General features: G+C 37.2%; 1 protein-coding gene across 1 annotated transcript in view; it reads left to right on the forward strand.

Moving 5' to 3' along the window:
* CACNA2D3 (calcium voltage-gated channel auxiliary subunit alpha2delta 3) overlaps nt 1–13,220 on the forward strand; it is a 466,721-nt gene that overhangs the window by 292,106 nt on the left and 161,395 nt on the right. Inside the window, exon 12 of the mRNA XM_086470039.1 lies at nt 7,298–7,376. Coding sequence (XP_086326165.1) covers nt 7,298–7,376 — 79 coding nt within the window. The remainder of the gene's footprint in view (nt 1–7,297; nt 7,377–13,220) is intronic.

The following is a 13,220-nucleotide window of genomic DNA, read 5'->3' on the forward strand; positions in this document are numbered from 1 at the left end:
ATCCAAACCATGATTTGTGCCTAGGTAAGGCAGCAAGAGTGTAAAAGAGAGACTGGAAAACCGAAAGTAAGTTAAAAATAATGATTCTATATGCAGTTAAATATCTACTTTTGATTTAAGTATTTTACTCAGTGTAAGGTTTTTGTTCAGTTTTGTCTGAACTACTGAGCTTGGTGGTTCAATGCCTTAATATTATTTAATTCTGCAGTGTACATGGGAGTAGTTACCCACACAACTTGTGACAACTGTTGACATGTGCTGCTTCTCACTAGCTCACTATGGACTAGTGGTTTGGGCCAGAATCCTTGTATATAGAAGCTCACTGTCATAAAATACATTGTTGAAATTAGTCTTGCTTAATATGAATATGATTCTACAGCTCAGAATCATTTGAGCTTATGCAGCAATCTTTGACTAAGAATAGTGACTGAATGGGGTGCTTTTTCCCAGAGGTGATCCTTCTAGGTCAGGAATGACACATAAAATCATAGAATGGTTTGGGTTGGAAGGGACCTCAAAGATCATCTAGTTCCAACCCCCCTGCCATGGCGGGGACATCTCCCACAAGACCAGGTTGCTCAAGGCTCCATCCAGCCTGATCTTGAACACTTCCAGGGACGGGGCATCCACAGCTTCCTTAGGCAACCTGTTCCAGTGTCTCACCACAGTCAGGGTGAAGAATTTCTTCCTTGTATCTAGTCTAAACCTGCGCTCTCCCGGCTTCCAACCATTATCCCTCATCCTATTGCCCTTGTAAAAAGTCCCTCCCCAGCCTTCTTGTAGGCCTCCTCCGTTTACTGGAAGGCTGCTGTAAGTTCTCCTCAGAGCCTTCTCTTTTCCAGGCTGAACAAGCACAACTCTCTCAGCCTGTCCTCGTAGGCAAGGTGTTCCAACACTCTGACTGTCTTGGTAGTCCTTCTCTGGACTCGCTCCAACAGCTCCATGTCTTTCTTGTGCTGGGGGCTCCAGAGCCGGTGCCAGTATTCCAGGTGGGGTCTCATGACAGCAGAGTAGAGGGGTAGAATCACCTCCCTCGACCTGCTGGCCACACATCTTTTGATGCAGCCCAGGATACGGTTGGCTTTCTGGGCTGCAAGCGCACGCTGTTGGCTCATGTTCATCTTATCATCCACCAGCACGCCCAAGTTCTTCTCCCCAGGACTGCTCTCAATCCACACACTGCCCAGCCTGTAACTGTGCTTGGGATTGCCTCAACCCAGGCGCAGGACCTTACACTTGGCCCTGTTAAAACTTCATGAGGTTGGCCTGGGCCCACTTCTCAAGCCTGTCAATGTCCCTCTGGACAGCATCCCTTCCCTCCAACGTTTCGACCTCACCACACAACTTGGTGTCATTGGCACACTTGCTAAGAGTGCACTTGATGTCACTGTCCATGTCAACAAAAAAGATGTTGAACAGCACTGGTTCCAGTACCAATCCCTGAGGAACACTGCTTGTCACTGGTCTCCACTCAGACAGCAAGCTATTGATTGCAACTCTTCGAGTGCAACTTTCCAGCCAATTTCTTATCCACCAAGTGGTCAATCTGTCAAATCTGTGTCTTTCCAACTTGGAGACCAGGATGTCGTGCGGGACAACATCGAAGGCTTTCACAAGTCCAGACAGATGACTTCAGTTGCTCTTCCCTTGTCAATTGATGCCGTTACTCCACCATAAAAGCCACCAGATTCGTCAGGCAGGATTTTCCCTTGGGAGGTTTTTGTAGCTGCTGTTTTAAAGATAATCATTATACATCAATCTCAAATGGTATTCTTTGCCATTCATGACCCACTTTAGTAAAATATGAAGTGAGAAAGTCTATTAAAGATTCTGGTTCCACTGTGCTTTCAGTTTCTGTAATGTTACTGTGAAGCTCTCACTCCATTTTCTGTGAACATTGGCTTAAAAAAATAGTAGCCTATGGCACATCTGTAGGAGCTACATACTGTGCAGGAATAGCAAGTACAGTTCCAAAGATAAAGTTTTTGCTCTTGGAATAAGCTTTGTTTTGCATTCAGTGAATCTGACAACGTCAACAATTTTTTATTTTGTGTATAGGATATAACAATTCAAAACTAACGTTTCTGCCTGAAAATATTTCCTTTCTCCACACCTAACAGTTCATGTTAAGCCTTAATATAGTTGATACCATATTTTACAGGTCAGACATTGAAAACATTTTGGTTGTTATCTCCCCCAAATATCTTACAAAGCTTTCACAATTATCCAGAACTGAAGGTTTCTCTTTCTGTCACGTGTTTTTTGCCAGAGAGGTAGTTATACCCTCTGATATAGATTCCTTCTCAGATGAAAACGGTCTCTTGATTCAGTCACAGCACTTGGATTTTGAAAGACGTTTTTCTCATTTGGATTATGCTCAGTTAGGCAGAGCATATGTAGACTATGTAAATGTTGTTACTGGATCTTCTGGGACTGGCCCACAACAACTTTGAATTTATTCAGTCTGCCTTGACTAAAATGTTCTCTTCATGTGGATTTGAAAGAATTTTTAGGGTCCTAACATTAAATGTGTTGTACCATAAGACACTGATATATGTGTATCAGTGTATATGCATCTACATATGTATATACTTATTAAAGTTCATCGTCCCTATTGTGTTATTTTCTTTAAGGTCCAATGCAAATTGCAGAATAAGACACATCTTATACTTCCTCAGCTATTATAAATTACAGAGATTTCAATCATATGCCTCAGTACTATATATATTTTTCAGTAGACTATACAATATTAGTGCTATATCTGGATTGTTTGAATAAGATAAATGTTTAATGCAATCATTTTGCAAGGTTGAATTGCTCTGACACACTTTCCATTCAGTTATACAAAGAAGAAAATTTGGTGGTCACTATTAACAGTTTTTACCTAACAACATTTATCTTACATAGTATCTGAGAATATGGATGGATATTAAATCTGATACCTAATGTCTAGGCAATTTACAATGACAAATTCAGTGGTAACTATGATGCAGTGTGTCCTGTTTTGCAGCATACCTGGCCGACGTACGGGAGTTGAAGTAATTTGAACTTGTCCTGCTAAAGGAATGTAGTACTTCTGTAATATTGACTTAATTATATTTTTATATAGATGCAGAACAGGTATATGACCACAGTATCTTTTTCCCTGTTTGTTTGTCTTATACAATGGATGGTACTGGCACATCTAGAATTATTACATAAAATACTAAACCAGAAGAGTAAAACTAGTATGAAATGTATGTAGATCCAACTTTGTTTTGAAAAATGGGATTTAAAACTTATTCAGGCAAGTTTCAGTTCTAATCATTTATTACCTAAATCATTGCTGCGACCTCTGAAAGCAGAAAGAAATATGGCAAGCATTTATTTTGTAAAATTACCTCTACAGTGAATGGTTAGGCACTCATGAGTGTTTACCGCTGCAAGCTCACAGTGAATAAAGTTTACACTGGTGGATTCAATGAACTGATCAAATTAAACTTTTAGAAGTAGAGCTATGATCAGAATTATTTGCCATTAGAGCTGATTCTGAGGATTTTTCTTGCTATTCTGAACAGTGTATTAAACAATATTCATAATACCTATTGAAAAATCTTTAAGGTCAGTGTAAAAGAAAAACTTCAATGTATCAGTGACGCTATTTTTAACCAAAATACCTTCCTGTGACCTTACATGGTTATTTTCTTATGAAGTTACTATAAATAATAAGTCTTTCTATTAAGTAATGAGCAGTATAGAAATGGTATTTTAAAATTATAGTTTACCTTATATTTCAGTTTATAAAAGGTTTTACACTTCACGTTGTCACTGGTAAACACCATTTATGTAATGCACACAGTGAAAAGTGCATAGGGAAGAATATACAACTCTGGGATAGGGAAGGAAAGCAGCACTTAAACTCTGATCACTCATCTTCAGTGCTAGCTATCTACTTTTTAAAGAATTTATTTTTATTTTTTCAAGTAATGCTAAAGAAGTAGCAGTATTTTTTTTGTGATGCTTAATATATAATAATAGCGAAACTGCAGATACCAAGTAATCTAGAGGTATAAAAAGTACTCAGAGAAAAATCATTAAAGTCCTTGCAACCATATCACAGACGCAGCTCATTCCTCATGATGATCTAGGACACCAACTTGTTGAAATTTTATTTTTTGTAGGTTTAACATAGTTTGTTTGCTGCCTACAGCTATTGTAATACTTACTGCTCACGCTTTTACAAAAGGCTGGTCTCCTTTTATCAGGAACACGGTGTAGTTTGATTCTTTATAGATTAAAGAGATCATTGTATATAAATTCTCAGATGGATTCAGTCTCATCACAGGATATATTCGAGCATCGTTTTCAGGAAGATAAACTGTGATTGTGTTTTATGCTGTATTTTGAGTGTATAAATCCCACTGTGCCCTTTCACATGTGTTTAGAGAATAAAGATTTTCTTTATTAATGCTTTTCATAGCCATCAACAGAACATACAAGTACCATTATTTGGTTTAATGCTGTGCTCTTCAGCATCTTAAGAGTAGGATTATGCATAGTGTTTAATTCAAACTAATTAACAACACTACAGGATCAGTATCTATACTTTTTGAACCATATAAATCATGATTGAGTTCTATGTACATTTTAAATTTGAAAGACTAGGAAAAGTTTTGCAATTGAAATCTGGTCTCTAGGCATGATAATAATACAAAACATGCATGCCTAGAAACAGGATCTGGACATTAATAAAACAGACAACAGGGCAGTGAGAGAATATAGTATCACAACTGACAGTAAAGAGGGAAAATTTCAAAGACATTTTAAAACTTATCCTGTGAAGAAAGCCTATGGAAACTTTATATTAAGTTGGTATGTTCTACAAATAATTTATTTTGTCTTACTGTGAGTAACAAAAAGGTGTTAATTGAAAAAAAAATAAGAAATTTAATTCTTTGAGTATTTCTAATTGCAAATTAAATTAAATTAGAGGTCTTTATAAACTTCTCACATCGTGACATTTCTTTCTGTGTAATTAGCATTCTGTATCATTTAAGTGAGTTTATTTTGTGAATGTGAGGCAGAATTAGCTATTGAAGAAAATGTTTTGGAGCATATTTTGTTATGTATAGCTTTTTAATGATGATAATACAGTTTCTGTAAAAAAGATTGGATAATGAAGATTCTATTAATTATACTGATAAAAAGATAAAAGGATCTGATGTGGAGTTTAGTTACAATTTTTTGTGTTACAATATGGAGTTCATAATGTTCTTTCTTCTCATACATAATGATAGCACCATATTTGCAGCTACAAATTGTCAATTTCCAATCCTAATCTAATTTGTTTTATCTTCAAAATTCACAAGATGCAGAAGTTATTTCATTAGAAATCAGTGAAATTTTTAATCTCTTGTGTAAAATATTGCTAATTTCATAGAATCATTTAGATTGGAAAGGATCTCTGAAGATCATTTTGTTGAACCCCCTGTTCAGAGTAGGCAAAGTTAGATCAGACTGCTCAGGAACTTCCCCCGTCAGATTTTGAACATCTTCCAGGATGCAGGTTCTGCAGCATCTCTGGGCAATGTTTTCTAATATTTTTATCACCCTCATGAAAAAAATGTTTATTGACTCAGAATTGTTTAGGACCTTCTTCTGACTGTTGTCCCTTGCTGTGTTGTCCTCTTAGAGTCCACCTTCAAGAACAGCCTGTCTTTTCCAGTATGTCAGTCTCTGTCTTGTATGGGGGAATCCAAAACCGAGCTCAGTGATCCAGATGTGGTCTTAAAATTAAATAGAGGGGAATAATCACCTTGTATTTCTCTTGCTAATATGGCCCGGTATGCACATGGCCTCTTTTGCCTGGACAAATCATTAGGGAATGGGAAAATGGTTGCATAAGTTTAGGCACATGAAATGAGAGGCATAAGCCTTAGCGTGGCAAGGGCTATAGTGGGCAGAATATGGGCTGTAGCTGTCAGGTGCTATTCCCAATTCTCTTGCTGGGAGCTTAATTGGATCAAGTGAGGCTCACTATGATCCATCTTACCCAGCTACATCAGATGGTAGATGAAGGTATGGAACTGTGCGGGACTTCTAGACAGAATATGCTAGGACCCAGGATGGTGATTTCTTTGCTCAGCACACACATATGAGTGACTACAGACCCAACCTGAACAGAGGGCTGTGAGTGCCATGCAAACTTGCATTAAGGAGGCAGAGGAAGCTCTGGACAACATGCTCCTTTCCTACTCCCCGTTTATCTAGCTAAAACCCACTTGATTATCTTTGCTGTAGTTTCTCATGTATAGAATAAGGTTGAGAGCAGAAGGTATGAGGCAGACAATGCTATCATCAGTCTACTGTGAGGACAAATTTGCAGCTGTTTTTAAGGCTTGTAAAATAACACAACCCTGAACCTATCTCTATTTGATAAGAAAGAACTGAGAAACCGGTATAGTAAAGAGAGAAATATTTCACTGGAAATTTTCCTTTGCTTTCCAAATAGCAGCAGTCTGAAGCTGCTCAAACCCATGGTTTTGGATATAAATATTATAACATGGAACTGTGGAGTCCAGACAAACAAGTATTATCATTTAGCATCTATCAAGGCTTACCCTCCATCCAACATTTCCAAAGTATGCCCTTCTTCTCTGCCAAGTAATTTTATCTAGTCAGAATTTTAAGGAAAGTGGCAATTTTCCAGTATTTCTGGACAAAGAGGTCTGTGTGCATGCACAGCTTTTTGCACAGATATTTCTGTCTGGAAATGCTGCACACGATTCCGCTGTTTATCACTTGATAGCACAAGTGCCACCTGTGGGTACTTAAGTTGACAGAGATACTGCGTCATATGAACCTCGAAAACTGATGGGAATTTGCTTGGTCAGTGTTTCAGATCCTTCATCTTCAGAAGTATTTGCTAATTAAGTGCCTCTTCCTCCATACCATAGCAATTTTCTGGATTCATAAGTGCAGAAGAAATTTGTTTGAAACATGCAGTTTTGCCTTGTACCCCAATGATTTTAGTTTATTCTCACTTACACTTTAACCATTTAACCATAACTTTAGTTAAATGTCAGATATTAAAAACATCCAAAGAGATCAGCCATTTTGTTACATAGAACAAAAGCCACATTTTGTCATGAAGACATTATTGGCAGAGATTTTTTTTTCAACCTACTGTGCTGTTTAACCAGTAATACTCTCTTAAAAAGGGCCTATGTATATGAATTACACCTCTGTATCTGAAGTTCCACTGTGTAAGTTGCAAATACAGTGTTAATTGACTTGATCCTTTGCATTGTACTTTCAGGTTCGTATTTTTACCTATCTGATTGGAAGAGAAGCTGCTTTTGCTGATAACCTGAAGTGGATGGCCTGTGCTAACAAAGGTTAGTTAATGTCCACTGTGAAAGCCTTGTTTTCAAAACTATTACTGAGCCTTCCTGCACATCTGACCCTTCTACAGATATGTTGTCACTGTCAAATAATCAGAAAGGATGGGTTGTTTTTTTCCAGGAAAGGAAAAGGCTTATTTATCTTGTAGCATACAATTTAAAAAGCAAAAAACCAATTTGAAATGGTTTTTTTCCTTAAAATATGTATGAAGCTTTTAAACTATGTGATCTTAAATTTTTTGCTCAGAGAACAAACTTTCATTTCAAAGAATTTTTTCTATTATAGCTGTTATTACTCAGTCAGAGTTAGTTTGGTCCCTAAGGATATTTGGTACAAGTCCTGTTGAGTTAGGCATGGTATGTAAAGCACCAGACATCCTGTCCCTTGAGCAACCAAGAATATAATTGATAAAACAGTTTTATATTCTTTAACCAAGGAGTAATAAAACGTGTGAGACGCTGAGATGTTACAGTAAAAGGACTGACTAATATGAGCTTTGGCAGGGGGGTTGGACTAGATGATCTTCTGAGGTCCCTTCTAACTCCTAACATTCTGTGATTCTGTGAAGTAAGAATGATTCAGGAAAACCCCCAAACCCTAATTAATCTTCAGGTTTTCCTTTTCCTTTTCTCTTGGGGAAAAAAAAAAAAAAAAAAAGTAGTTCTTTTTTTCTGTTGTGCCACATTATATTATGATGAATTGCATCAGGTGCTATCCATTTAGTCATTATTTCTTTAACTACTGTTATGTCCAGCTGATGGAAATTACTCAGTTTGAAGTCTTGTCTTAATCAGCTAATATTACACCATAATTTAGTTTAAATAATAGTATAACAATCCTTTGAAGCATCTTTTTTGAAGACAATTTAATCAACAAAACCTTTTAGCTTTTTAGCCCAGCTCTACAGATTCAGAAAGATCTAAGTATAGCAACTCAGAAATTAGGACCAGGCAATACACACTGCCTCAGCAGATCATCTGGTCCACGTCTTCCTTATTCCCAGAGGGGTAAAGTGGTCACCTTTGTCATTCTTCAGGATTACTTTGTTCTTTTCAGAGCCATGTTTCTTTGAGCAAGAATCTTACTCACACGAATCAACTAAACAGCTTAATGACCGTTTCTTCTATAAATTTTTTCTCCCCATTTAATAGGTACAATAACTACTCTCTGATAGCTTACAATGCAAAAATCTTCTACGTCTAATCAGTAATTAAATACTTTTTTTTGTAGCTTTGAAAATCACAATTGGAAACAGCGTGTCATTATGTCAGACAGTATGGATTTAGATGTTTTTCTTGCAGTTTTCAGCTACAGCTCATCCATTTTCTTTTAGTGAAATGAAGGATTACAGCAAACAGATGAGTGTAGTAAAGTTGGTCTAAAGGTTGGCTGAATGGCTGGACTGCAGTTTACTACTTGCATGGGTGGACCAAAGTATTGTCACTGAGGGTCAATGACCCTAAAATCAATTTTCCTTGCAGTGATTTTCCCCTTGGAAGCACAGCATAGATGAAGGGTGTTTGCAGGGTTTCCAGCTGACTGGACTGTGGACAGCAGTCCTTTCCTTCAAAATGGGTCACAGGGGAAATTCATACCACCTTGCAAAACTTCTTTAGCTTCTAGATTCTGAAAAACCCTAAGCATGTTTTTCTGTTACATTTTTATGTGTAAGTAGGGCGTATCTAAAGGGAGTTGGCTTGAAGCAAAACACCGAACCACTTAAAATATATTAAAACATGCAAGAACCCCAAAGTCCCTCTAGAGCAGTTTGTGAAATTTGCAGTGATTTACTCTTCTGTATCATAAGCAAGTGCACATAAAGGAAAAGCACAAAGATTTACTAAGATTCTGAAGTGAACAAAGGTAAAAGTTTCCTAGTGCTTAGTGTGCATGTGCCAGATTTTAAAGTAAGTAGGCACTACCTTTCCCTCAGCAGTCACTTCCAGCAGGAAGCTGTAAAGATAAAGATGGGAGTTAATTCATTACTGACTAACAAAGCAGCCAGGATTAAGCATTTTTTTCCCAGTAAAATTCCCTGTTGCATTATTAATTTGACAGCCTCTATTTTAATTACTTTTTTTTAAAAAAATTTTATTATGGCTCACCACTGTGCTTGTGATATTGTAAAACGGACAAAGGAGAGGATTCATCAGTACAAAGGAGCAGAGGCTGAGAAAGCAATGTAGAGAAAAACACTTTGCATATCGGAAGACTGATAGTGACTCTCTAACTGCCAGCAGAGGAGAGATCAGCCCTGAGGCAAATTGTGCCCCAGCTGTAGCAGTTTATAGAGTATTGTATTAGCAGAGGAGAGCTGTGTACAGGAAGCCCCAGTCACATCCATTCCCATTATTAACATGACCCCAGCACCTCATGCACTGTGGGCTCTTGTGGGGGGTGGCAGGCAGCCAGTTACAGATACTGTTCACCTGCTTGAGAGGCCTCTTAAGTGAGGGGGCAGGAGGGGTATTCTCTGTGGGAGTTCTACAGCTGCAGAGAAACAATGAATTCCCTCCCCAGTCCCTGCCCAAAGAGGATTTTAAAATTCTGTTATTTTATTAGTTGCAAGAATAATGCATCTATTTTGCACAGTGTCCAGAAAACAGAAAGTACTGCACTCCATGTAAAAATCCATTGGAGGCAATTTGAAAAGTTATGAGTCTAATGGTAGACATTTTAGAGGAAAACAAGCCATCCAAAAACATTGCAAGGGCTGTGTAATATGGAAAAGCAGCCCACTTGCAGAGCATAAGTGTCTGTCTTTAACCATATTATTAAACATATCTTACGCTTGTCATTACCAAATCTTACCAATTTCCTTCATGAATTTTTTCCTGCTAGGGAGGAAAAAAATGTAGTGGTGACTCTAAGAGGCTTTAAGGTGGCATAATTCACACACCAGGGAGCTGAGAAGCAGGTGTTAGAATGCAAAAATGTAAGCATGGTTTTGCCTCTATTACTTACGTGGCCTCAGCAGCTGTGCTCAAGAACTTCAGAGCATGTCGTTATCTGATGATTAAACCTTGGTATAGAAAGAGTAAGGTTTTTAAATCCATGGGGTACCTCTGATATCTAGAGAAGAGAGATAAATTTAGCAGTGTAGGAAGTTAATTCTTGTTAGGTTTGGCATGTTACACATAGCTACAAACTTGTGAATCGTCAAAAAGTCTAAATATACAGTAAAAGTGAACTAAGAGATGTTACCTAATGCTGTCCCTAGCTATACTATAGTAGCTTTTGGTAGAATTTCCCGTTAGAAGATCAAAAATAAATATGAGAACAAACATTAAAAATATAAGCAATATAATTCATGTAGCTTTTGCAATTATTTTCACTTTGTTGTAAAGAAAGCTAAAACTTAAGGAAAAAAACTCTTTGTAGAAACAGTAAAAGTAAAGTAAAGAGATGAACCATAAATTCACAGAAGATAGGTAATTATTCATATTAGGGGAGTTATGGAAACTCTAAAATCATTGTAGATTTTTGCAACATGATCTACAAAAGCACAAACCATATTTATAAGGAGATTAAACAGACAAAATCTTCAACGTAAGAAAGGAACTCTTCCCAGAAATTACAAATGAAACCCACTCCTGAGATCACATTATAAAAAAACCTAGAGAGAATCCATATGGTTGTGTCTTATGATACCATCTTATCCAAGTCTCATCTTTTACATAGCTTTAGCAGCAATTTTTACATTTCACTAAATTAATTTATTTGAAGCAACCTGATTATAAGGAATAAAGTAACTTTTCATCTGTTGCAGCCTGATATACGAATAAATCTGTGAAAGGCAGATATGATTAAAACCCAGATTTTTTTTCACACTAACCACTTTTTCTTCAACTTGCTTTCTGACTTCTTTAGCTGTCATACTCACTGGGCAAGGAGCACTGCATGGCTAGCCTGCAACTATAGGCATGCCAACATACATATCCTGATTTACCATCTGGCTGCTTCCAAATAGGATGCTCAATGTCACTTCTTTCAACCTTGGGATAGTCACAAATTTTCATTTGTCTTTGAGACATTTATTTCTTTGCTAAGTTTATATGAAACTGATTCAGACTCACTGTCTCTTTTAGAAAATTAGGCTAGAACCTGTTTTCTATCTTGTGCAGTTTAGAGAGATATTTTGCAAGTACTACAACATGAAATACATACTTTGTAGCATGCTGCCTGAAGAGTTCTGTGTAAGCTGTGATATGACAGCATGCATTATCAGAAGTTCTACAAAGAGAAGTATCTAATGTAATATACACATCCATATGAAGAATAGTTACAAATAATTGCTCAAGTAGGTGTCTCTGCTCATGTTAGTCTGGTCCAGTCATACCTGGTCCAGATGGATCTCTCCTAAATGAAGGAAAACAAGAAAAGAAAAAAAAAGTCAGTGTTATCAGTGTCTTGTAACGTGTGCCATAAACCTGTATGGCACAACACTGACATAAAAACATTTCATGAGGCAATCACAATGCGTGATCATTTTACAGCCAGGTATTCTTTATCTCAAAGGTAATTTATAGGGTGTGATTAAAGAATTTTCCAGGCATAGACATCCAGCAGCTTCTTAAATGAGTCTTTAAATAAGTCTTTAAGGTTTTGATTTTAATGAAGTGTTAACTAGTTGTAATTTCAACCTGTATGGTTAAGAAAACACTGCTTGATTAAAAAAGACCTTTCTATTACCTTAGATACAACACAATTTTTTTTTTCAAGTAGTTAATCTCTGGCTTTTCAGGCATTGTTTAATATACATATATATATATTTATATACTTATATAAAGAGTTTAAGTGCAGATGTTATCATATTGTTCACTGTACACTACTCAGTGCAAGCAGATCTCTGCTCCAACTGTAATTTTGCACACTGTTGTAAGAGAAGTGCAAGTACCGGCACAACATGCACTGAAAAGTACATGAGCTCAACACGAGTAGTACTGTAGTGATGATGTAAGAATGCATGAAAAAAACACTGAAACAAAACAGTGACTAGGTCTGCTCTTTAAGGACAACTAAAAACTTGTCCATGGGGACATTGTTTGGTAAAAGGAGAGATGAACGTATGTGGAGGTCCCCTGCTTTAAATTTCCTGAAGAAATTGTACTCTTTCCTTTTAGTGTTTTAGTCCTCACTTACAGCCAATGTACACTAGTCTAAGATGGAGGAAGAAAAGCAAAAGGCTGATTAGTCTATTTGTGCTTCTGTTAAATTTTTCTGAATTTCTGAGTGGCCAGTGCTTTTGAGTATGTAACTTGAAACATGTGAACAGTGCTGAATATGGCCTCTGAATAGTCAGACTCATAGGATGGTTTGGGTTGGAAGGGACCTTAAAGAACATCTATTTCCAACCCCCCGGCCATGGGCAGGGACACTTTCCACTAGACCAGGTTGCTCAAAGCCCCACCCAACCTGGCCTTGAACATTGCCAGGGAGGGGGCAGCCACAGCTTCTCTGGGCAACCTGTTCTAGTGAACAGTGTTCCTGTTCCTATTGTCTATCTTTTAAGATTTCTGAAATGAGACATACCAAAATTCAGGCACTCTGAACGGCTTTAGGAAAATGTAGGTCATCACCTGTAAAATGAGGGATCCACACAGTTCTGAAGTATTTTGAATTCTTTATTAAAAGCGTTATAAACCACAGTGTCTATATATACATACATACAGATTTGTATATATTTTCTGAGGGTCTCTATGTGAATAGCTCATATTGGCCTATTTTGACTATGTATTGACATTTACACCAAATTAAAAAGACCAGATACTAAAGTATTATTAGTTACAGGAGGGAGAAACCCATACTTTGACTTGAGAGACTCAGCAGTCCCAAAA

Source organism: Leptosomus discolor, chromosome 9 (assembly GCF_034619465.1).
Source record: "Leptosomus discolor isolate bLepDis1 chromosome 9, bLepDis1.hap2, whole genome shotgun sequence".
NCBI classification, from domain to species: Eukaryota; Metazoa; Chordata; class Aves; order Leptosomiformes; family Leptosomidae; genus Leptosomus; species Leptosomus discolor.